The following is a 26,456-nucleotide window of genomic DNA, read 5'->3' as shown; positions in this document are numbered from 1 at the left end:
TGTCATGGAAAGAGCAGGTATTCCTAATGTTTTGTACACTCCGCGTACAGTACATGAATAACGTAATGTATGGTTTGTCCTCTACATTTATATGGTGCAACAGTGGTTTATCGTACACTCTTAGGAAAAAAAGGTGCTATCTAGAATCTAAAAGGGTTCTTTGGCTGTCCCCATACCAGAACCCTTTAAATAACCCTTTTTGATTCCAGGTAGATCCATTGAGTTCCATGTAGAACGCTTTACACAGAGGGTTTGAGATGGAACCCAAAAGGTTTCTTCTATGGGGAAATCCGATTAATCCTTTTTTTCTGAGAGTGTATGTAAATATGAACACAGGACTTTTGTTGAGGGGGAGAGAGAGAGAGCAAGAGAGAGAGACCGACAGAGAGACAGAGAGAGACTGAGAGAGAATGTATTGACAATTTTAAACTATTTACAGTATATTCAAGAATATAGAAATCACTTTAAAATTCAATTTGTACTTGCATATGTAACAAATAATGCAAACGTATTCTTAGAGCTTGGTGACTAGAATTGATATGTTGCAAAAAGAGTATCTGCCCTCAGAGGCAAGACACGTTGATGTGTCAACATTTAAGACCATGGTCAACATTGGCTGACAAAACCAAAGACTTTCAACATACACACGTTAACACCAGATACAGGGATATTGACGCTCTATGCAGTAACAGGTAATAGGCTTTTTTTAAAGACAAATCAGGTTTGCTGAGTCAAGTAGCACAAATAAATCAATGTGAGTATCCAAAAGCAAAGTTTTACCATAATTAAAGTTACCTTTAAATAACTTTCCTTTTTTAGCTTTTTCTCAACATTAAACATCTGTAGAAAATAGCTGTTATACAGTGCCTTTATACAGTGCCTTTGGAAACAATTCACTGCCCATATTTTGTTGTGTACAATCTGGGATTAAAATGGATTTAATTGTAATTTGTTGTCAGCCATCTACACAGAATACTCTGTAATGTCAAAGTGGAAGAAAAATTCTAACGTTTGTAAAACATTTATGAAAAATAAAACACTAATATATCTAGATAGGTATTCAAGCCCCTGAGTCAATACATGTTACAATCACCTTTGGCAGTGATTACAGCTGTGAGTCTAAGAGCTTTGCACACCTGGACTGTACAATATTTGCTCTTGCTCTGTCAAGTTGGTTGTTAATCACCGAATTAAGTCAAAACTGTAACTAGGCCACTCAGGAACATTCAGTGTTGTCATGGTAAGCAACTCCAGTGTATATTTGGCCTTGTGTTTTAGGTGATTGTCCTGCTGAAAGGTGAATTTGTCTTCCAGTGCTTGTTGGAAAGCAGACTGAACCAGGTTTTCCTATAGGATTTTGCCTGTTGTATAAAACCCTATACCTTAAATGATTAAACCATCACTGAACCCTCTCTCTGACTTGGACATATAGACAAACTCTGTGTGACATTTCAGCTGTAGCAGGGTTTACCATCCCCCTGCCTCAGCCTGACCCTATTGTCCAGTGGCGGAAGCCAATTCAGACCTACAGTGTGTTTTAGGGACCAGGTTGTTAAGGGAACAGAGTCCGCTGACCTGATCAACCAATCTGTGACCTAGCCTGGAAGCAGCAGAACCCCACTCTGCCTCTCAACTATTTAGTTGTTTCCAGGAGGAGGACAGGTTAAGACAACCTCTGTAAGCTCCTGTCCTTTACATCAACTCAGATTTGCACCCTTCCACATTGACAATGCGTCTTCCCTTCCACATTGACAATGCGACTCCCTGACTCATCTTTAGTGCAACTTTGACCATTCCTCTTCCTATTGGTGTGTGCGTGTGTGCGCCTGTCTGTTCAGTGTGGTAATAAAGTGTGGATTGTATTCCTGTCTCCTACTGGTCATTTACGTTATCTTACCGGAACGCCGGGGCAGTTGCAACTATAATTGACACCTCTTTTTTGAGACCATCAGATGGTTGTGCACTTTTTCACCTGTGCTTAGCTCTATTACGTTTCTATTTATCCTAAAAAACTCCCTAGTCCTTGCTGACGACAAGCATTCAGTACCCATAACACGATGCAGCCAACATCACGCTTGAAAATGTGGAAAGTGGTACTCAGTGATGTGTTTTGTTGGATTTGTCCCAAAGATAACACTTTGTTTTCAGGATATAAAGTTACATTCACTGCTCATCTGAGGGACCTTACAGATAATTGTATGTGCTGGGTACAGAGATGAGGTAGTTATTAAAAAATAACGCTAAACACTATTATTGCACATAGAGTGAATCCATCTAACTTATTATGTGACTTGTTAAGCACAATTTTACTCCTTAAATGATTTAACACAGGCGTTGAATACTTATTGACTCGAGACATTTCAGCTATTCATTTTTTATTCATTTGTAAACATTTCTAAAAATATAATTCCACTTTGACATTATGGGGTATTGTGTGTAGGCCAGTGACACAAAATGCTCATTGACTTATCCGAGCCTGATAATGGGTCTGGATATACAGTAATTACAAAAGCCAGGGTGATTTCTGCCCAGCATGCCTGCTGTACCCTTGAACCCAGTCAATGTGAGTTGGCAGCCAATTTGTATATCTTTTTTAATATACATTCTGAGTTTACAGCACTCAGGCTAGCAGAAGGCATTTTGTCCTAAACATAAACCTTGTAGTCATGCCAACCTTTCCTCACTAAATAACCCACACCATGATGAGAACACCTGGTATTTACTGTATGTGATTAACAAGATTGTTCTGTAAATGACCTCAAGGGGGGGCCAAAAAGGAGCATATGACATGATACTAGTATACTGTAGGTTTCGTGACAAGCATTTTATCCTGTAGAGCTATATGGGAAAGCTGGGGCTCAGAATAAACCATGTTTATTCAGTGAGAGGTGAAAGGTCATTATAACTCAAACATGCATTACTCTGTCACTTCATTCTGGGTTAACTGGTGAGCCAAAGGGGTGGCAGAGTGACTCGAGATACACTGTATTGTTATTGTACCTGGCTGTTGCAGCGACTGTGTTTCCAGTACTGAGGTACTGTTGTAGCGACTGTGTTTCCAGTACTGTGGTCCTGTTGTAGCAACTGTGTTTCCAGTACTGTGATCCTGTTGTAGTGACTGTGTTTCCAGTACTGTGGTCCTGTTGTAGCAACTGTATTTCCAGTACTGTGGTCCTGTTGTAGTGACTGTGTTTCCAGTACTGTGGTCCTGTTGTAGCAACTGTATTTCCAGTACTGTGGTCCTGTTGTAGTGACTGTGTTTCCAGTACTGTGGTCCTGTTGTAGCAACTGTATTTCCAGTACTGTGGTCCTGTTGCAGCGACTATGTTTCCAGTACTGTGGTCCTGTTGTAGTGACTGTGTTTCCAGTACTGTGGTCCTGTTGTAGTGACTGTGTTTCCAGTACTGAGGTCCTGTTGTAGTGACTGTGTTTCCAGTACTGTGGTCCTGTTGTAGTGACTGTGTTTCCAGTACTGTGGTCCTGTTGTAGTGGCTGTGTTTCCAGTACTGTGGTCCTGTTGTATTGACTGTGTTTCCAGTACTACGGTCCTGTTGTAGTGGCTGTGTTTCCAGTACTGTGGTCATAGAGGCAGCGGAAGGAGTGATCAATACAGAGCCTGGTGGAACAGCAGGGAACGCTGGTTGGCTCATCTTGGTTGCTTCTTAATTAGCTCTATAACCAGGGACCAACCCTGGAGTAATGTGGCAGCACAGGAAGAGAGGGATAGGTGTTCGCGAGCCTGCACCATGTACACACCACCAGAGGGGGCACTCTGTCACAGGTGGGGGGGGGGGGACAGTGTTCAAACAGGGTTCTTCTTTAGTGCATTGTGCTGGTCCTAGGATCAATCCACGCAATGTGTAGTTTGGCTGTACCAACACATCGTATTTACCTAATCATCCAGCCCCATGAGTAGGTGAATCATGTATATAATTGGCAAGAATTGTACTGTATTCTCTCTTTGCCCCTCCTACAGGCGGCTTCTTCAAGCAGCTAAGAAGGACAACCAGACAGGACATTTCATATGGGTGGGTTCAGACAGCTGGGGGTCTAAGATCTCCCCCATACTCAACCAGGAGGAGATGGCAGAAGGTGCTGTTACCATCCTACCTAAACGGCAGTCCATCCGAGGTACTGATGTTATACAGAATATGACGTTCTATATTCTTTATTGTCAAATTTAAATGACACACGACAGTTGGCAGTACTGGTGATGTGAGGATGACATTTGTATCTATTTTTTGTTGTCTTCGACAATGAAATCCAAGATGAAAGTAGTACTATGTGGAGGTATAGTGCTGAAAAAAACTTGTTGATAAAGTCATCAGAAAATCCAATACACATCTCTGCAGTAGTTCAGCAGGTGGTTCTAAATCCAACTGTGCCTCTCATTGATCTCTCTAGGGTTTGATCGCTACTTTATCAGCAGAACTTTGGACAACAACAGAAGGAATATTTGGTTTGCAGAGTTCTGGGAAAACAACTTTCAGTGCAAACTCAGTCGACATGCTCTGAAGAAAGGATCCGGCATCAAAAAGTGCACAAGTAAGAATAGAATTTCCTTGTTTACCATAACCTAGTCCCACACACACTCTGATTGTTTATGAACTCACAGATGCAATCACTAGTTGTAGTATTCTGACATGTCTTGGATGATGTGCCATTACATCTACTTTAAATACTATGGTTATTTTGTATGCAGGGGTGAGAAACATGGAGCCCAATATGTATTCCCAGATTGCAGGGCTATATACACTTTCTGTGGTAAGTTCCAAACTCTGCCAGGAACTTTGATTAGTCAAATATCACTTCACAAGAGACTGTGTAATGCAGTGCTTGCTGAATACACAAATACAGGGTCACACCATTTAATGGGTTCAATTAAGCAGAATAGAAGAGACAGGAACTATATTGCGCTGGAGTGTGACTACATAAATGTGGAATGTGTTTTGGAAAGTGCAAAAAACAACAAAATAGAATGGTTTCATTACAGTTCTTAACATGTATTTGTACTTGAAATATACATTTATAACCCTTCTCCAACAGCGTTATGTATTTGCAGAGATGTAGGCTACTGAGGTATGAGCTATGGTACATTTTGGGGAAATGCAATGTGTTTGAGTAAAGGGTATGATTCTCTTGTTCCATTAGACATGATTAAATGTTCCCATGACTCCCCGTCGCCAAGTTCAATCTGCACTGCAGTACAATAGCAATCACAGAAACTGGGCCATTACACAAGTTGAAAACATAATCAATAGCAAATCCAATCAGCATATTAGAGACAAGCTCCCAGGTCATTAAAATCAGTGGGCACTCCAAGCCTGACTGTCTTTCATTTCCCTGTACAGACAACACAATCTGCAGGTTTCTAATCAGTCCAGACTGGACTGATTCTTGTATTGGTTGGATTGTGATGTGCTGATGATTGATTCCTTCCTATGCGTTAATGTTTCATGCTTTCATCAGCTTGCTATGATAGTTACCAGGATGGGTTTTCTCGCAGCCATTGCCTAATGCCATTATATCACAATGCTATAAATCAGGGGCCCGAGAACTATTTGCTGTGAAGACAGTGTATTAAAACAGAAGATGTGTTGTCTCCACTTTTCTACAGGTTCAGTTCTATGTGATCAAAGTGAATCCAGGGTGGTTTGAGAAACATTGCCTGAGTCATTAATTGTGTTCAGATCCATGTTCCAAAAAAAATACTTACCTTAGTTCATTTATGAGGCGGGAACTACTGTAGAGCTTGTGTGACAACCTGATGTAAGACCTGAATTTGATAACTTAATGTATGGTTATTCAACCCAGTATTTGATGGGTATTCAACCTGGTAGTTTTTGCTAGTGATATTATGAATATCGCTATAACGGAGACGCTCAGAGTCGAGAAGCAGGTGGTGAGTTTAACAATATAATGAACATGGAACGATACAAGACAGGAGTTGCGTCTAGACATGAAACACATAGTCAATACTGCCTGGGGAATGGAACTAAGGGAGTGACAGATATATGTAATCAAGGGTTCATCAGGGGTTCATCCTCTTCACCTGCCCAATGAACTGAGGCCTATACCCAGAAGTGAGGCTGACAATGACCCTGAGCTTCTACGTGAAAGCTCTCCATACCCGTGACGTGAATTGTGGGCCAAGGTCGGAGACGATGTCCTCTGGAAGGCCATAATACTGGAAGACCTGCTGGAACAGTGCCGCAGCAATCTGAAGAGCAGTAGGGATAAAATGACAGGATTTGGAGAATCTATCCACAACCACCAAAATGCTAGTGAAGCCATCAGAGGAGGGGAGATCAGTGACAAAATCAATGAAACGATGAGACCAGGGACGCTGAGGCACGGGAAGGGGAAGGATTTTCTCTGCTGGAGTGTTCCCGGCGGAGATTTAGTTTGGGCACACACAGAACAGGAGTTGACATAGCGAATAACGCCATGCATCAAGGTGGTCCAGCAATACTTTTCGGAGAGCGATTGAATAGAACGGTGATCGCAGGATGTCGAGCGACGACAGCTGTGTGTGCCCAGGTCAACAGCCGCTCCCTTATCCCTGTGGGAACGTATATGCACTCAGGAGGACAATTAGTGGGTACAGAGTTCTCTCTCCAGAGCCTGGTGAATGTCCGCATCTATGTCCCAGAACACAGGAGCTCCAAATCGAGAGGGAACTTGAAAACAGGTCTTCCGGCACTTGGTGACAAGTCCGTGATTCCCATCTATGATATGATGGTGGGGTTATGGCGTTGAAGCCATGGGATTCCAAGGGTGATCTTGTGAGCTGGTGCACTAGTGATGAAGAAGGGAATGTTTTTCTGATGAATGAACTCCACGGTGATGTGTGTGATGGTTCCGGTTTCCAGTGGCCAATTAGCAAGAGCTTGAACTGGAAAACTAAGAGGAGAGCGAGTATAAGGGGATGTTCAGAGAGGAGGTAAGGATCTGGTCAATAAAGTTCCCTGCGGCACCGGAATCCACTATGATGTAGAAACAGTACATGAGAGACAGCCAGCTAGTGTGATCGACAATGAAAAGGGCTTGACAGAAAATGATGAAGATCGGATACTCACACCTGTCCCAGGAGGTGGAAGATCACGTGACTGTCTCTCAGCTCTTGTGGATCACGAGTTGGGACTTACTGGACACTGCTGAAGCTGGTGCCTCCCTTGACCACAATAGAGACAGAGCCCCAGCTGTCTTTGTCTGCGTTGCTCCGCCGCAGGGACGTGTGTGACCCCTACCTCTATAGGTTCAGGCTCTGACACAGTGTTCACTGAGGGAGGGAGAGAAGCGATTTGGGTACTGACGCTCCCAAAGTAGGTTATCCAAACGGATGGCCATCGAGATGAGTGCGTCCAAGTTGAGGTTGTCGTCATCACATGCCAGTTCCGTTTGGACCTCCTCATGCAGTCCTCTTCGGAATAGTGTACGGAGCGGCGGCTCATTCCATCCGCTGGATGTGGCTACTGTCCTGAAGGTGAGCTAGTACTCTGCAGCGGTCTGGTCATCCTGCCGTAGTTGGAGTAGGCGCTCACCCCCCCCTCTGCCCTCTGGTGGATGATTGAAGATACCTCTGAACAGACCCATGAACCCCTCATACGAAGCCAGCTCCTCCTCTCCTCTCTCCCAGACGGCTGTAGCTCACTCCAACACCTGCCCAGTCAGCAGAGAAGTAACCGTGGCAACCTTGGACCTCTCGGGGGTGGGGGCTCCCATCTGGTGCACAAAATAGAGGAGTACTGGAGTAGGAAGCCACGGCATTTAGATGGGGTTCCATCATATTTATCCAGGAGTGATAAACGGGCATCGCTGACCTGGGCGGACTGCTGAATGGACTGATGTGCTGATGGGTCGATTGGTGGCAGAGTATCCACCGCTAGTTGAAGGCAATGGGTCTCGAGTATGTTTGAGACATTGAAGACTGCAAATAACTTGTTACATGGTCATCCCCATTTGCACCAGCTGCCTGCTGTTAAGCTTTCTTGACTTTAACATACATTTTTTGCCAACACATGGCTAACATTTTAACCAGCTAAACAGCTGCTATTAAAGAAAATGTTTACTTCCTCTTCCAATAACAATGTGGGGAGATCAAAATGATTTAAAATGATGTATTCAATGTATTACTTTTAAAATGTTGATTAATTCTTCTTGCCATTATCATTCACCTGATGATAAGACAAGACATAAAAAAATATGTTTTTTTCCTAACGTATGATGGGGGCCTCTGTGTTGCCGGTTGCCAGGGTCCCTGGGCAAGAAAAGGTTGAAGACCCTTGCCTAATTGCATTAACAGTAAATATTATCCTCCCATCAATACATTTAATTTGATTTTCAGGTGCCGTTCAGACAATTTAAAGTATTGTTTGGGGACGTAATTGTGGAGGAATGTAACTGTTTTTCTGGGTGATTTGTAATATTCTCATGACTGTGTTTTTGTATTTTAATATACATATACATATACATAATGTGTATATTTATGTTGTATATACAGGGCACATTTGTAAAAGAGACCAAGGTATCAATATGTCTTCCCTGTTAAAATGAAATGTAATTGTATTTGTCACATGCTTCGTCGGCAGGGTAGACTAGTGGTTAGAGCGTTGGACTAGTAAGGTTGCAAGTTCAAACCCCTGAGCTGACAAGGTACAAATCGGTTGTTCTGCCCCTGAACAGGCAGTTAACCCACTGTTCCTAGGCCGTCATTGAAAATAAGAATTTGTTCTTAACTGACTTGCCTGGTTAAATAAAGATAAAAAATAAAATAAATAAAAAACAACAGGTGTAGACTTCCCAACCCTACAGATAGAAAAATAGACAAATAATATCACAAAGTATAAATACACAATGAGTAACAATAACTTGCCTATATACATGGTGTACCAGTACCGAGTCGATGTGTCGGGGTACGAGGTCATTGATGGAAAAACAGTATGCACATAGGTAGGGGTAGGTGACTATAGGCAACAGGATATATAATAAACAGTAACAGCAGTGTTTGGGATGATTAAATGCAGATAGTCTGGGTAGCTATTTGGTTAACTATTTAACTATTTAGCAGTCTCTTGGGGGTAGAAGCTTTTCAGGGTACTGTTGGTTCCAATCTTGGTGCACTGTAACAGTGAGACCAGTCTATGACATGCGTGGCTTTGCGCCTGGTATAGAGGTCCTGGATGGCATGGAGCTCGGCTCCAGTGATGTACTGGGCTGTATGCACTACCCTCTGTAGCGCCTTGCGGTCAGATACCAAGCATTTTCCATGCCAAGAGGTTATGCAGCCAGTCAAGATGCTCTCAATGGTGCAGCTTTAGAACCTTTTGAGGATGCCTATCTGAGGGCCCATGCCAAAACTTTTCAGCCTTCTGAGGGGAAAGTGCTGTTGCCGTGCCTTCTTCGTGACTGTGTTGGTGTGTGTGGACCATGATAATTCCTTAGTGATGTGGACACAGAGGAACTTGAAGCTTTCGACACGCTCAACCACAGCCATGTCGACGTGGATGGGGGCATGCTGGGCCCTCCATTTCCTGTAGTCCACGATCAGCTCCTTTGTTATGCTGACATTGAGGGAGTGGTTGTTGGCCTGGCAAAACACTACCAGGTCACTGACTTTCTCCCTATAGGCTGTCTTATCGTAGTCTGTGATCAGGCCATCCACTGTTGTGTCGACAGCTAACTGAATGATGGGGTTGGAGTAGTGCATGGCCATACAGTCGTTTGTGAACAGGGAGTACAGGAGGGGACTAAGCATGCATCCCTAAGGGGCCCCCCGTGTTGAGTGACCAGCGTGGTGGATGTGTTTTGGCCTACCCTCAACATCATGGGGTGGCCTGTCAGGAAGTCCAGAATCCTGTTGCAGAGGGAGGTGATCAGTTCCAGGGTCCTGGAGGAAACTATGCTGTTGAACACTGAGCTATAGTCAATGAACAGCATTCTCATATAGGTGTTACTTTTGTCCAGGTGGGAGAGGGCAGTGTGGAGTGCAATAGAGATTGTGCCATCTGTGCATCTGTATTCAAATTCAAATAAAATAAAATAAAATTGGTCGCATGCGTCTAATACAACAGGTATATTTCACCTGACAGTGAAATGCTTACTTACAAGCCCCTAACCCACAATGCAGTTTTAAAAAATATGGATAAAAATAAGAAATAAAAGTAACAAGTGATTAAAGAGCAGCAGTAAAATAACAATAGCGAGACTATATACGGGGAGGTACCGGTACAGAGTCAATGTGTGGGGGCACCGGTTAGATGAGGTAATATGTGCATGTTGAAGTTGGACGTTTACATACACCTTAGCCAACTACATTTAAACTCAGTTTTTCACAATTCCTGACATTTAATCCTAAAAATTCCCTATCTTAAGTCAGTTAGGATCACCACTTAATAGTAGAGAGAATGACTTATTTCAGCTTTTAGTTCTTTCATTACATTCCCAGTGGGTCAGAAGTTTACATACAGTCAATTAGTATTTGGTAGCATTGCCTTTAAATTGTTTAACGTGGGTCAAACGTTTTGGGGTGCCTTCCACAAGCTTCCCTCAATAAGTTGGGTGAAGTTTGGCCCATTCCTCTTGACAGGGCTGGTGTAACAGTCAGGTTTGTAGGCCTCCTTGCTCGCACACGCTTTTTCAGTTCTGCCCACACATTTTCTATAGGATTGAGGTCAGGGCTTTGTGATGGCCACTCCGTTGTCCTTAAGCCATTTTGCCACAACTTTGGAAGTATGCTTGGGGTCATTTTCCATTTGGAAGACCCATTTGCGACCAAGCTTTAACTTCCTGACTGATGTCTTGAGATGTTGCTTCAATATATCCACAAAATGTTCCCCCTCATGATGCCATCTATTTTGTGAAGTGCACCAGACCCACCTGCAGCAAAGCACCCCCACAACATGATGCTGCCACCCCCGTGCTTCACGGTTGGTATGGTGTTCTTCGGCTTGCAAGCCTCCCCCTTTTTCCTCCAAACATAATGATGGTCATTATGGCCAAACCGTTCCATTTTTGTCTCATCAGACCAGAGGAACTTTCTCCAAAAGTATGATCTTTGTCCCCATGTGCAGTTGGAAACTGTAGTCTGGCTTTTTTATGGCGGTTTTGGAGCAGTGGCTTCTTCCTTGCTGATCGGCCTTTCAGGTTATGTCGACATAGGACTCGTTTTACTGTGGATATAGATACTTTTGTACCTGTTTCCTCCAGCATCTTCACAAGGTCCTTTGCTGTTGTTCTGGGATTGACTTGCACTTTTCGCACCAAAGTATGTTAATCTCTAGGAGACAGAACGCGTCTCCTTCCTGAGCGGTGTGACGGCTGTGTGGTCCCATGGTGTTTATACTAGCGTTCTCTTGTTTGTACAGATGAACGTTGTACCTTCAGGCGTTTGGAAATTGCTCCCAAGGATGAACCAGACTTGTGGATGTCTACAATCTTTGGCTGATTTGTTTTTATTTTCCCATGATGTCAAGCAAAGAGGCACTGAGTTTGAAGATAGGCCTTGAAATACATTCACAGGTACACCTCCAATTGACTCAATTAATGTCAATTAGCCTATCAGAAGCTTCTAAAGCCATGACATACTTGGCCAAGCTGTTAAAAGGCACAGTCAACTTAGTGTATGTAAATTTCTGATCCACTGGAATTGTGATACAGTAAATTACAAGTGAAATAATCTGTCTGTAAACAATTGTTGGAAAAAGTACTTGTGTCATGCACAAAGTAGATGTCCTAACCGACTTGCCAAAACTATAGTTTGTTAAGAAGAAATTTGTGGAGCTGTTAAAAAAATAGTTTTAATGACTCCAACCTAAGTGTATGGAAACTTCCCACTTCAACTGTAGGTAGAGTTATTAAAGTGAATATGTATAGATGATAACGACAAAGAGTAGTAGCAGTGTAAAAGAGGGGGAGGGGGGCAATGCAAATAGTCTGTGTATCCACTTGATTGGGTGTTCAGGAGACTTATGGCTTGGGGTAGAAGCTGTTTAGAAGCCTCTTGGACCCAGACTTGGCGTTACGTTACCGTTTGCCGTGTGCCCTCCTGTAGTGCCTTGCGGTCGGAGGCCGACCAGTTCCCATACCAGGCAGTGATGCAACCAGTCAGGCTGCTCTCGAAGGTGCAGCAGTAGAACGTTTTGAAGATCTGTGGACCCATGCCAAATCTTTTAAGTCTCCCGAGGGGGAATAGTTTTTGTCATCCCCTCTTCACGACTGTCTTGCTGTGCTTGGACCATGTTAGTTTGTTGGTGATGTGGACACCAAGGAACTTGAAGCTGTCAACCTGCTCCACTGCAGCTCCATCGATGAGAATGGGGGCGTGCTCGGTCCGCTTTTTCCTGTCGTCCACAATCATCTCCTGTGTCTTGATCACTTTGAGGGAGAGGTTGTTGTCCTGGCACCACACGGCCAGGTCTCTGATCTCTTCCCTATAGGCTGACTTGTGTTTTTGGTGGGGACTGAGCACGCACCACTGAGGGGCCCCTGTGTTGAGAATCAGCTTGGCGGATGTGTTATTTCCTACCCTTACCACCTGTGGCGGCCCGTAAGGATCCAGTTACAGCGGAAGGTGTTTAGTCCCAGGGTCCTTTGTTTATTGATGAACTTTGAGGGCACTATGGTGTTGAATGCTGAGCTGTGGTCAATGAATAGCATTCTCACGTAGGTGTTCCATTTGTCCAGGTGTGAATTAGCAGTGTGAAGTGCAATAGAGATTGCATCATCTGTGGATCTGTTGGGGTGGTATGCAAATTGGAGTCCATCTAGGGTTTCTGGGATAATGGTGTTTATGTGAGCCATGACCAGCCTTTCAAAGCACTTCATGGCTAAAGACAAGTGTGCTATGGGTCGGTAGTTATTTATACAGGTTACCTTAGTGTTCTTGGGCACATGCACTATGGTGGTCTGCTTAAAACATGTTGGTATTACAGACTTGAATAGGGAGAGGTTGAAAATGTCAGTGAAGACACCTGCCAGTTGGTCAGTGCATGCTCCCAGTACACGTTCTGGTAGTCCTTCTGGCCCTGCGGCCTTGTGAATGTTGACCTGTTTAAAAAGGTCTTATTCCCATCGGCTGCGGAGAGCGTGATCACACAGTCTTCCAGAACAGCTGGTGCTCTCATGCATGTTTCAATGTTATTTGCCACAATGCGAGCATAGAAGTAGTTTAGCTCGTCTGGTAGGCTCGTGTAACTGGGCAGCTCTCGGCTGTGCTTCCCTTTATGGTCTGTAATAGTTTGCAAGCTCTGCCACATCCGACGAGCGTCAGAGCTGCTGTAGTACGATTTGATCTTAGCCCTCTATTGACGCTTTGCCTGTTTGATGGTTCATCGTAGAGCACAGCTGGCTTTCTTATAACCTTCTGGGTTAGTGTCCCTCTCCTTGAAAGTGGCAGCTCTAGCCTTTAGTTCAGTGCGGATGTTGCCTGTAATTCATGGCTTCTGGTTGGGTTATGTACGTACGGTCACTGTGGGGACGACTTCATCGATGCACTTATTGATGAAGCCAGTGACTGATGTGGTGTATTCCTCAATGTCTTCGGAAGAATCCCGGAACATGTTCCAGTCTGTGATAGCAAATCAGTCATGTAGTCCTGTAGCATCTGCTTCATCTGACCACTTTTTTATTGCTCTAGTCACTGGTGCCTCCTGATTTAATTTTTGCTTGTAAGCAGGAATCAGAAAGATAGAATTATGGTCAGTTTTGCCAAATGGAGGGCGAGGGAGAGCTTTGTATGCATCTTTGTGTGTGGATTACAGGTGGTCCAGAATTTTTTTTCCTCTGGTTGCACATTTAACATGCTGATAGAAATTTGGTAAAACTGATTTAAGTTTCCCTGCATTAAAGTCTCCAGCTACTAGGAGCGCTGCCTCTGGGTAAGCGTTTCCTTGTTTGCTTATGGCGGAATATAGCTCATTCAATGCTGTCTTAGTGCCAGCCTCTGACTGTGGTTGTTGGAGTGGGTCCAGGGTTTCTGGGATGATGGTGTTGATGTGAACCTTTTTGAAGCATTTCATGGCTACAGATGTGAGTGTTACGGGGAGATGGTCATTTAGACATGTAGGTATTACGAAATGGGTCAGAGAGTGGTTTAAAATGTCAGCTCTGAGTACGAGTACTGGTAATCCAGGACGGCATGTAGCCTAGTAGTTAGAGTGTCCGAAAGGTTGCTAGATTGAATCCCTGAGCTGCCAATGTAAACATCTGCCATTCTGCCCCTGAACAAGGCAGTTAACCCACTGTTCTTAGGCCGTCATTGTAAATAAGATTTTGTTCTTATCTGACTTGCCTGTGAAGTGAAGGTTAAATAAAAAATTATCCATCTGGCCCTGCAGCCTTGTGAATGTTAACCTTTTTTAAAGGTCTTACATTGGCTACAGTTAGCGAGATCACACAAACCTCTGGAACATCTGGTGCTCTCATGCATGGTTCAGTTGCTTTCCTTGAAGAGAGAATAAAAGGCATTTAGCTCATCTGGAAGGCTTGTGTCATTGGGCAGCACGTGACTGGGTTTCTCTTTGTAATCTGTGATAGTTTGCAAGCCCAGTCACATCCGACGAGCATCAAAGCCAGCATAGTATGATTCGATCTTAGTCCTCTATTGACTTTTTGACTATTTGATGGCTCGTCGGAGGTCGTAGCGTGTTTTCTTATAAGCATCAGGATTAGTGTCCCGTCCTTGAAATAGGCCGCTCAGTGAGAATGCCACCTGTAATCCGTCATCGATGCACTTATTAATTGAGCTGGTGACTGATGTGATAAACTCTACAATCAGATGAATCCCGGAACATATTCCAGTCTGTGAAACAGTCTGGTAGCTTATCATTCGCTTCATAAGACCACTTCTGTATGGAGTGCGTCAATGCTACTTCCCATTAGATTTTTTGCTATTAAGCAGGTTTCAGAAGGATAGAGTCATGCACTCAAGACCACCACTCACAATACTGTACATATAGCACACTCCCAGAACCACAACATACCACATACATCATCAACATGTGAGTACCTAATTTACAATTCAAATTCATGGTGATTAGTTTTCTAAATTGTATAAAGGAAGAGAACAAATGTAAGCTCTTTGTTTATTTTAGCTCATTTAGCAAAATGTTGAGGAGCTTAACAATTATGCAATATTTATTCATCATGAATGAGATTTCCCGTCTTGGCTCCAACATGTCACAGGGGGCCTGAAGAAATCCAGGAGAATAATAATGAAAGTGCATTAGTATTATCACAACATTAGTCAATTAATCCAAGACTCAACTGTAAGGGTTTCTGCACATGACAATGTCTTAGGGATGCTCTCAAACAGACTATCCTCCTAAATTTCAAGAGAGGATAGTATTCACTTAGTGTTTACCCATACCTTTCATCAGTTGTCATGGTGGCAGCTCTTGAGCTAAATTGCTGCAGATTTGTTTTCCTGCAGTGAGTGGCCCCAGGAGCACTGTAATTTTCTACAGGAAATAGTTATATTTACATTTACATCATTTAGCAGATGCTCTTCTCTCTCTCTCTCACTCACTCTCTCTCTCTCTCTCTCTATAATGTTTCAGGGGCACGTTTTGCAATATGATTGTGCTGGACCTCTGTAAAATGATTGATTTGCTCTAATAGACAACATAATAATTTGAATTAAAATCTTAAATGAGAGCTTGCCCAATCATCGAATTTGAAGGAAGTGGGAACAAGGAGTATTCTCTTGTGATTTACTGCTAAATAGATGTTTACAAATCAACCCCCCTGCTAACGCTAACTGCTGATGTTACTGTAAATATGCAACCGAGGAAGTTGGGACTGTAAAGCATTCCATTTAATTTCATAAGAAACTCCAGGGACGGGTAGTTATGGAGACTGATACCTAAGTGTACCCCCCCCCCCCCCAGAAGTTTAGGATTGTAGTATTGGTGGATTGTATGTGGAATGAACAACAAAACAAAAGAAGGATAATTATGAGTCACATATACAGTATCAACCACTTACAAGTGCACCTCAGCTGGAGGTACTTATACTATCATGTTATGTTTTAGTACCTTTCCTCTCATTCCATTAGGATGGTGACTCCAGACTGAAAGGCCTAATCCCCAGAGTCTGGATGTATAATTCAGATCCAACCACTGGTCTCAGACCAAATTTCATTGCTTGTACCTTCTGGCCCAGGGCCTATGTTTACGTTGTAGGTGACAACTACCTCAACCTGTAGGTCCCTATATTGCTCAATGTGTCCATGGTCAGATCGTGAGAATGGCAGATAGGTCATAATAATAATAATATAATATATGCCATTTAGCAGACGCTTTATCCAAAGCGACTTACAGTCATGTGTGCATACATTCTACGTATGGGTGGTCCCGGGGATCGAACCCACTACCCTGGCGTTACAAGCGCCATGCTCTACCAACTGAGCTACACAGGACCAAAATAAGCCAATAAGTACTTTAATTCCACACATTGATAATGGAGTGGAATTTTCAGACAGCAAGAGCAAGTGTCTCGCCATCCGAATAGAAGTACTAGCTGGACGGGAGTCCTTAAACTAGATTAACGGAAATTGCTCTTTGATTATTAAGCTGATTTTGAAAATCACAGGCAATATCTTGCCAAGACTGCCACAGTCAGAAATAAGGAGGTCCAGAGCAACTTGAGAAGGCTCTTAGTGAAAATTATATTTATATGAGAGCAGTAAATGTAAACATTTTAATAAACAAAACACTTGTCCCTTACAATTAGAACAAAAACATGAAAAATAATGTGTAAAAAAAACACCTGTGGTTTTTGGACACGTGGGAACACACATGAACTGTAATGATCTTCGTCTGTTGTTTGTAGAAAGTCAGACCGGAATGCAGCGTGTAGGTTACTCATGACTTTTAATGAAGAAAATACGGTACATGAAATAACGGAAGAAGAAAACAACAAACGAATGAAACTAATACAGCCTATCTGGTGACTAACACTAAGACAGGTACAATCACCCACGAAATACAACGCGCACTCAAGCTGCCTAAATACGGTTCCCAATCCGAGACAACGAGAATCAGCTGACTCCAATTAGGAATCGCCTCAGGCAGCCAAGCCTAACTAGACACACCCCTACTAATAAACACTCCTAATTAATACAAACCCCAATACGAAATACAACATATAAACCCATGTCACACCCTGGCCTACCCAAACATATAACAAAAACACAAGATACAATGACCAAGGCGTGACAGAACCCCCCCCTAAGGTGCGGACTCCGGGACGCACCTCAAGAGCATAGGGAGGGTCCGGGTGGGCGTCTGTCCATGGTGGCGGTTTTGGCTCGGGACGTGGACCCCACTCCATAAATGTCCTAGTTCCTCCCCTTCGCGTCCTAGGATAATCCACCTTCTCCGCCGACCATGGCCTAATAGTCCTCACCCTGATCCCCACATAACTGAGGGGCAGCTCGGGACCGAGGGGCAGCTCGGGACAGAGGGGCAGCTCGGGACAGAGGGGCAGCTCGGGACAGAGGGGCAGCTCGGGACAGAGGGGCAGCTCGGGACAGAGGGGCAGCCCGGGACAGAGGGGCAGCCCGGGACCGAAGCAGCCTGGTACTGAGGGGAAGCCCGGTACTGAGGGGAAGCCCGGTACTGAGGGGAAGCCCGGTACTGAGGGGAAGCCCGGTACTGAGGGGAAGCCCGGTACTGAGGGGAAGCCCAGTACAGAGAGGGAGCCTAGTACTGAGAGGGAGCCTAGTACTGAGAGGAAGCTCAGTACTGAGAGGAAGCTCAGGCAGGTAGTAGGCTCCGGTAAATCCTGGCTGGCTGGTGGACCTGGATGATTCAGGTTGTCTGGCCGATCTAGAAGATCTTGGCAGACTGGCACTTCTGGCGGATCCTGGCAGACTGGCACTTCTGGCGGATCCTGGCAGACTGGTGACGCTGGGCCGACTGGTGGCGCTGGGCAGACAGGAGACTCCGGCAGTGCAGGAGAGGAGAAAGGCTCTGGCTGCGCTGAACAGGCGAGGCGCACTGGACGCGCTGGGCCGACTGGGAGCACTGGTGGCGCTGGACAGACAGGAGACTCCGGCAGCACAGGAGTGGAGAAAGGCTCTGGCTGCGCTAAACAGGCGGGAGACTCCGATAGCACAGGAGGGGAGAAAAGCACTGGCTGTGCTGAACAGGCGATGCGCACTGGACGCGCTGGGCCGACTGGGAGCACTGGTGGCGCTGGACAGACAGGAGATTCCGGCAGCGCAGGAGAGGAGAAAAGCTCTGGCTGCGCTAAACAGGCGAGGCGCACTGGAGGCCTGGTGCGTGGTGCTGGAACTGGTGGTACTGGCGCGAGGACACGCACAGGAAGCCTGGTGCGGGGAGCTGCTACCGGAGGACTGGTGTGTAGAGGTGGCTCTGGATAGACCGGACCGTGCAGGCGCACTGGAGCTCTAGAGCACCGAGCCTGCCCAAGCTTCCCTGGCTCGATGCCCACTCTAGCCCGGCCAATAGGAAGAGCTGGTATGTGCCTCACCGGGCTATGCTCCCGCACTGAAAACACCGTGCGCTCCATAGCATAACACGGTGCCTGCCCGGTCTCTCTAGCCCAACGGTGAGCACAGGGAGTATGCGCAGGTTTTTGGGCTGTTTTTCCGGTTTCCTTGCCAACCGTGTTCCCTCATATCGTCGGCTCCTATCTCCCGCTGCCTCTGCTCTCCTTAGTGCCTCCACCTGTTCCCATGGGAGGCGATCTCTTCCGGCCAATATCTCCTCCCAAGTGTAACAACCTTTACCATCCAATACGTCTTCCCATGTCCATTCTCCAAATAATTCATCCTCCCTTTGCTGCTCCAGCTGTCGCTGCCTGTTTAAACCAGCGCCTCTCCGTTTTTTCCCGGCGTGTCTTTTTCGTAAATTCGATTCGCCTGTAGCCCTCTTCACATTGCTGTAGGGAATCCCAGGCGGGCTCCTGCACACGCCCTGGGTCGGCCGCCCACCTGTCGATTTCTTCCCACGTAGTATAATCCATATCGTCCTCCTTCAGATCCTGCCAGTTCACACGCTGCTCGGTCTGTGAATCGTGGTGGGTGATTCTGTAATGATCTTCGTCTGTTGTTTGTAGAAAGTCAGACCGAAATGCAGCGTGTAGGTTACTCATGACTTTTAATGAAGAAAATACGTGACATGAACAAATCAAAATCTCATGTAAAATTTAAAAAAAGTGAAATCCTTACATAAATAAATTTTTCACGTTTTTTCCTCATGTTAAAAAAATCACCCAATATTATTTTCACCACTTCCAGCTACTTCTGGTGTCCCATCCGGTGACTGACCAGGACCCACCCTGCTTAGCTTCCAAAGTAAAACAGCAGTGGGGTGCACAGTGCCGTGTGGCAGGAATGAATGTGCCAAAACTTGCAACTGGAAAAAAAGGCAGCCAAAGAAAATGTCAGGGTAACATAACCTAAGATATGGAAAATTGCAGGAAAGAGGGAGAGTTTTTCATTTAATTGCATTATCATAAAATAAAATAAACCCATTTTTTTGCATCCATTTAAAAAAAAAAAAATCTTGCTTTAAAAGAATCCTTGCAATGTTCTGTTTTGGGTTTATGTTTTGCTTTCATTTTCATTATTTTTGTTTGCAATTCTAGAATTTAGTTCTCGACATCAAGTTTTGCTTGATATTAATGGCACAAAAGTAGATTGCACCATATAATCACTATTACACTATTATAAGGTGATTAAAGCGGCAATCCTTAATTGAAACATCAATAAAGTGTTCTCCCCTCCGCAGTTTCCGTAAAAAGCTGAGGGAAGAGGCTGCTGAAATGCGACCACTCTCAAATCTATATACTACACTATGGATGCAAGGACTGACCATCCATGATATCAAAATTATAGTTTTAACCATGTTTAATGGTCTGTTTACATTTACTTTGTTTACAACAACAGTGAAGTTATACAAGCTTATATTTCGGGTTCTGATGGGGTACTACAGTTGAATTAAGTTCATGAGGCATTTATTCTTTATACTCATCAAGAATCAATGGGTACGCATCATTAATTTATACAGTACCAGTAAAGAGTTTGGAAACACAGACTCATTCAAGGGCTTTTCCTTATTTTTACTATTTTCTACATTGTAGAATAATAGTGAAGAGATCAAAACTATGAAATAACACACATTGAATCATATAGTAACCACAAAAGTGTTAAACAAATCGAAATATGTTGTTATGCAGGTGAATGAGGACCCAAAAACGACTTGGCGAAAACAGTCTTTAATCCAGTAAAGTAAAATACAATCAAAAAACACAACTTCCACTCGTAATGACGAGAACCGACTGGAGACTCGATCTTGAACAGCAGGTAGCCTCGGGAAGGCACTTGAACCTAGCAGACTCAGACACCTGCTCACCACGCAGCATCTGAGGGAAACACGACACGACTGGGCGATACACAAACACAGCACGGTGACCAATACATACAAGGATCCGACAGGACAGGAACGGAAAACAAAGGAAGAAATAGGGACTCTAATCAGGGGAAAGGATCGGGAACAGGTGTGGGAAGACTAAATGATTGATTAGGGGAATAGGAACAGCTGGGAGCAGGAACGGAACGATAGAGAGAAGAGAGAGCGAGAGAGTGAGAGAGGGAGGGGGAGAGAGAGGGATAGAAAGAGGGAACGAACCTAATAAGACCAGCAGGGGAAACGAACAGAAGGGAAAGCATAATGACAAGACAATATATGACAAAACATGACAGTACCCCCCCACTCACCGAGCGCCTCCTGACGCTCTCGAGGAGGAACACTGGCGGCAACGGAGGAAATCATAGATCAAACGGTCCCGCACGTCCCGAGAAAGAACCCAACTCCTCTCCTCAGGACCGTAACGGAAAAACGAAAAAAAGGGAAACTAGGGTACTACTCTAAAAAAAAAATGAGACACGGGTAGAGAACTGAAAACTTTAGAGCAAACAGGACCAAACAGGCCAGGAGAGTAACAACTAGGGACAGACTGAGACACAGGAAGGGCAGGAACAAGAACAGGAGAGATGCGATGGCAGGGAACAGACTGAGACCCAGCAAGACCAGGAGCAGAAGCAGAAAAATATGCACAAGGGTGGACCCCATCGTCAGTATCGGAGCGCTGGGACAGAATGGCTCCCACGCCCACCCCCGACGCGTCAACCTCAACAATAAACTGTTTAGTGACGTCAGGTGCAACAAGGATAGGAGCGGATGCAAAACGCTTCTTAAAGAGATCAGAACAACAATCATACGACCGGTGAGGAGGAAGGGAGTTGGTTCTGGACCGACTGAAGACCGTGCGCAGATCATGATATTCCTCCGGCACTCCTGTCAAATCGCCAGGTTCCTCCTGAGAAGTGGGGACAGAAGAAATGGGAGGGATGGCAGACATTAAACACTTCACATGACAAGAAACGTTCCAGGAAAGGACAGAACCACTAGACCAATCAAAAGAAGGATTATGACACACTAGCCAGGGATGACCCAAAACAACAGGTGTAAAAGGTGAACAAAAAATCAAAAAAGAAATGGTCTCACTATGGTTACCAGATACAGTGAGGGTTAAAGGTAGTGTTTCATATAATATACTGGGGAGAGGACTACCATCCAAGGCAAACATGACCGTGGGCTCCCCTAACTGTCTGAGAGGAATGTCATGTTCCCGCGCCCAGGCTTCGTCCATAAAACAGCCCTCTGCCCCAGAGTCTATTAATGCACTGCAGGATGCTGCCGATCCGGTCCAGCGTAGATGGACCGGTAAAGTAGTACATGTACTTGACGGAGAGGACCGTCTAGTAGCGCTTATCAGTCGCCCTCCGCTTACTGATGAGCTCTGGCCTTTAACTGGACATGAAATGACAAAATGACCAGCGGAACCGCAATAGAGACAGAGGCGGTTGGTGATTCTCCGTTCCCTCTCCTTAGTCGAGATGCGAATACCCCCAGCTGCATGGGCTCAGCACCTGAGTCAGTGGGGAAAGACGGTAGTGTCGGAGAGAGGGAGACACAGTTAACGCGAGCTCTCTTCTATGAGCTCGGTGACGAAGATCTACCCGTCGTTCAATGCGAATAGCGAGTTCAATCAAAGAATCCACGCTGGATGGAACCTCCCGAGAGAGAATCTCATCCTTAACCTTAGCGTGGAGTCCCTCCAGAAAACGAGCGAGCAACGCCTGCTCGTTCCAGTTACTGGAGGCAGCAAGAGTGCGAAACTCTATTGAGTAATCCGTTATGGATCGATTACCTTGACATAGGGAAGACAGGGACCAGGAAGCTTCTTTCCCAAAAACTGAGCGATCAAAAACCCTTATCATCTCCTCTTTAAAGTTCAGATAATTGTTAGTACACTCAGCGCTTGCCTCCCAGATAGCTGTGCCCCACTGCCGAGCCCGACCAGTAAGGAGTGATATGACGTAGGCAATCCGAGCTCTCTCTCTTGAGTATGTGTTGGGTTGGAGAGAGAACACGATATCACACTGGGTGAGAAAGGAGCGGCACTCAGTGGGCTGCCCAGAATAACAAGGTGGGTTATTAACCCTAGGTTCCGGAGGCTCGGAAGAACCGGAAGTAGCTGGTGACACGAGACGAAGACTCTGATACTGTCTTGAGAGGTCGGAGACCTGAGCGGCCAGGGTCTCAACGGCATGCCGAGCAGCAGACAATTCCTGCTCGTGTCTGCCGAGCATCGCTCCCTGGAACTCGAGAGTAGAGTAGAGAGAATCCATAGTCGCTGGGTCCATTCTTGGTCGGATCCTTCTGTTATGCAGGTGAATGAGGACCCAAAAACGACTTGGCGAAAACAGAGTCTTTAATCCAGTAAAGTAAAATACAATCAAAAAACACAACTTCCACTCGTAATGACGAGAACCGACTGGAGACTCGATCTTGAACAGCAGGTAGCCTCGGGAAGGCACTTGAACCTAGCAGACTCAGACACCTGCTCACCACGCAGCATCTGAGGGAAACACGACACGACTGGGCGATACACAAACACAGCACGGTGACCAATACATACAAGGATCCGACAGGACAGGAACGGAAAACAAAGGAAGAAATAGGGACTCTAATCAGGGGAAAGGATCGGGAACAGGTGTGGGAAGACTAAATGATTGATTAGGGGAATAGGAACAGCTGGGAGCAGGAACGGAACGATAGAGAGAAGAGAGAGCGAGAGAGTGAGAGAGGGAGGGGGAGAGAGAGGGATAGAAAGAGGGAACGAACCTAATAAGACCAGCAGGGGGAAACGAACAGAAGGGAAAGCATAATGACAAGACAATATATGACAAAACATGACAATGTAGTATATTAGTGATTCTTTAAAGTAGCCACCCTTTGCCTCGATTGCAGCTTTGCACACTCGTGGCATTCCCTCAACCAGCTTAATGAGGAATGCTTTTCCAACAGTCTTGAAGGAATTCCCACATATGCTGAGCACTTGTTGGCTGCTTTTCCTTCCCAAACCATCTCAATTGAGTTGAGGTCAAATCAAATCAAATCCAATTTTATTTGTCACATACACATGGTAAGCAGATGTTAACGCGAGTGTAGCGAAATGCTTGTGCTTCTAGTTCCGACAATGCAGTGATAACCAACGAGTAATCTAACCTAACAATTTCACAACAACTACCTAATACACACAAGTGTAAAGAGATAAAGAATATGTACATAAAGATATATGAATGCGTGATGGTACAGAATGGCATAGGCAAGATGCAGTAGATGGTATCGAGTACGTAACATATATATAAATATATAAACATATAAAAGTGGCTTAGTTTAAAGTGGCTAGTGATACATGTATTACCTAAAGATGGCAAGATGCTGTAGAGATTATAGAGTACAGTATATACATATGAGATGAGTAATGTACGGTATGTAAACATTATATTAAGTGGCATTGTTTAAAGTGGCTAGTGATACATTTTTTTACATCAATTTTTCCATTATTAAAGTGGCTGGAGTTGAGTCAGTATGTTGGCAGTAGCCACTCAATGTTAGTGGTGGCTGTTTAACAGTCTGATGGCCTTGAGATAGAAGCTGTTTTTCAGTCTCTCGGTCCCTGCTTTGAAGCACCTGTACTGACCTCCCCTTCTGGATGATAGCGGGGTGAACAGGCAGTGGCTCGGGTGGTTGTTGTCCTTGATGATCTTTATGGCCTTCCTGTGACATCGGGTGGTATAGGTGTCCTGGAGGGCAGGTAGTTTGCCCCCGGTGATGTGTTGTGCAGACCTCACTACCCTCTGGAGAGCCTTACGGTATTATTAAAATGGCGCCGGAAGAAATGGCAGCAGTTTTACAGGCGCCCAACCAATTGTGCTATTATGTGTTTTTTCCCCCACATTATTTGTAACTTATTTTGTACATAATGTTTCTGAAACCGTATCTTACGGAAGAAAAGAGCTTCTGGATATCAGGACAGCGATCACTCACCTCGGATTAGACAATGATTTTTTTCAAGACTATTCCCCAAACAGCTGGCAGGGCCAACATCCCTGTTCTTCGCACGAGGAAGCTACATAGGTACAGAGGACGAAGAGCCGGAGGCCTTGTCAGGATCCGCAGAAGGCGAGTAGGAACGCTGCCATTACCATCAATATTACTCGCCTACGTGCAATCATTTGACAATAAAGTAGACGAGGTATGATCACGAATATCCTGTAATATCCTATGTTCCTCGGAATCGTGGCTGAATGACGACATTGATATTCAGCTAGCGGGATATACGCTGCACCGGCAGGATAGAACAGCACACAGTAAGATGAGAGGGGGGGGTGGTCTGTGCATATTTGTAAACAACAGCTGGTGCACGAAATCTAAGGAAGCCTCTAGATTTAGAGTATATTGGGATAAATTGCAGGCCACACTACTTGCCTAGAGAGTTCTCAGCTATACGTTTCGTGGCTGTTTATTTACCACCACAGACAGATGCTGGCACTAAGACTGCACTCAGTCAGCTGAATAAGGAAATAAGCAAACAGGAAACCACTCACCCAGAGGCGGCGCTCCTAGTGGATGGATACTTTAATGCAGGGAAACTTAAATCAGTTCTACCAAATCTCTATCAACATGATAAATGTGCAACCAGAGGAAAAATAAATCTAGATCACCTGTACTCCACACACAGAGATGCATACCAAACTCTCCCTCGCCCTCCATTTGGTAAATCCGACCACAATTCTATCCTCCTGATTCCTGCTTACAAGCAAACATTAAAGCAGGAAGCACCAGTGACTCGGTCTATAAAAAAAGTGGTCAGATGAAGCAGATGCTAAACTACATGACTGTTTTGCTATCACAGACTGGAACATGTTCCGGGATTCTTCTGATGACATTGAGGAATACACCACATCACTCACTGTCTTTATCAATAAGTGCATCAAGGACGTCGTCCCCACAGTGACTGTACGTACATACCCCAACCAGAAGCCATGGATTACAGCCAACATTCACACTGAGCTAAAGGGTAAAGCTGACGCTTTCAAGGTGCGGGACACTAAACCGGAAGCTTATAAGAAATCCCGCTATGCCCTGCGACGAACCATCAAACAGGCAAAGCGTAAATACAGGGCTAAGATTAAATCATACAACACCGGCTCTGACGCTCGTTGAATGTGGCAGGGCTTGCAAACTATTACAGATTACAAAAGGAAGCACAGCTGCGAGCTGCCCAGTGACAAGAGCCTACCAGATGAGCTAAATCACTTCTATGCTCGCTTCGTCAGCACTTCCGGATGACTGCATGATCATGCTCTCCGTAGCCGACGTGAGTAAGACCTTTAAACAGGTCAACATACACAAGGCTGCGGGGCCAGACGGATTACCAGGACGTGTGCTCCGGGCATGTGCTAACTAACTGGCAGGTGTCTTCAATGACATTTTCAAGTCTGTAATACTAATATGCTTCAAGCAGACCACCATAGTCCATGTGCCCAAGAATACAAAGGCAACCTGCCTAAATGACTACAGACCTGTAGCACTCACGTCCGTAGCCATGAAGTGCTTTGAAAGGCTGGTAATGGCTCACATCAACACCATTATCCAAGAAACCCTAGACCCACTCCAATTTGCATACCGCCCAAACAGATCCACAGATGATGCAATCTCTATTGCACTCCACACTGCCCTTTCCCACCTGGAAAAAGGAACACCTATGTGAGAATGCTATTCATTGACCACAGCTCAGCGTTCAACACCATAGTACCCTCAAAGCACATCACTAAGCTAAGGAACCTGGGACTAAACACCTCCCTCTGCAACTGGATTACATTTAACATTTACATTTAAGTCATTTAGCAGACGCTCTTATCGAGAGCGACTTACAAATTGGTGCATTCACCTTATGACATCCAGTGGAACAGTCACTTTACAATAGTGCATCTAAATCTTAAAGGGGGGGGGGTGAGAGGGATTACTTATCCTATCCTAGGTATTCCTTAAAGAGGTGGGGTTTCAGGTGTC

The 26,456-nt window shown here is 44.9% G+C and overlaps 1 protein-coding gene across 1 annotated transcript in view; it reads left to right on the top strand.

Moving 5' to 3' along the window:
* Window positions 1–26,456, top strand: part of LOC124032048 (metabotropic glutamate receptor 4-like) — a 316,925-nt gene that overhangs the window by 230,599 nt on the left and 59,870 nt on the right. Inside the window, exons 6-7 of the mRNA XM_046344062.1 lie at window positions 3,977–4,131; window positions 4,405–4,545. Coding sequence (XP_046200018.1) covers window positions 3,977–4,131; window positions 4,405–4,545 — 296 coding nt within the window. The remainder of the gene's footprint in view (window positions 1–3,976; window positions 4,132–4,404; window positions 4,546–26,456) is intronic.

Source organism: Oncorhynchus gorbuscha, linkage group LG03 (genome assembly GCF_021184085.1).
Source record: "Oncorhynchus gorbuscha isolate QuinsamMale2020 ecotype Even-year linkage group LG03, OgorEven_v1.0, whole genome shotgun sequence".
In the NCBI taxonomy this organism is placed as follows: Eukaryota; Metazoa; Chordata; class Actinopteri; order Salmoniformes; family Salmonidae; genus Oncorhynchus; species Oncorhynchus gorbuscha.
Note: the sequence above shows the minus strand (reverse complement) of the source record. Positions and strands in the feature narration are given on the sequence as shown.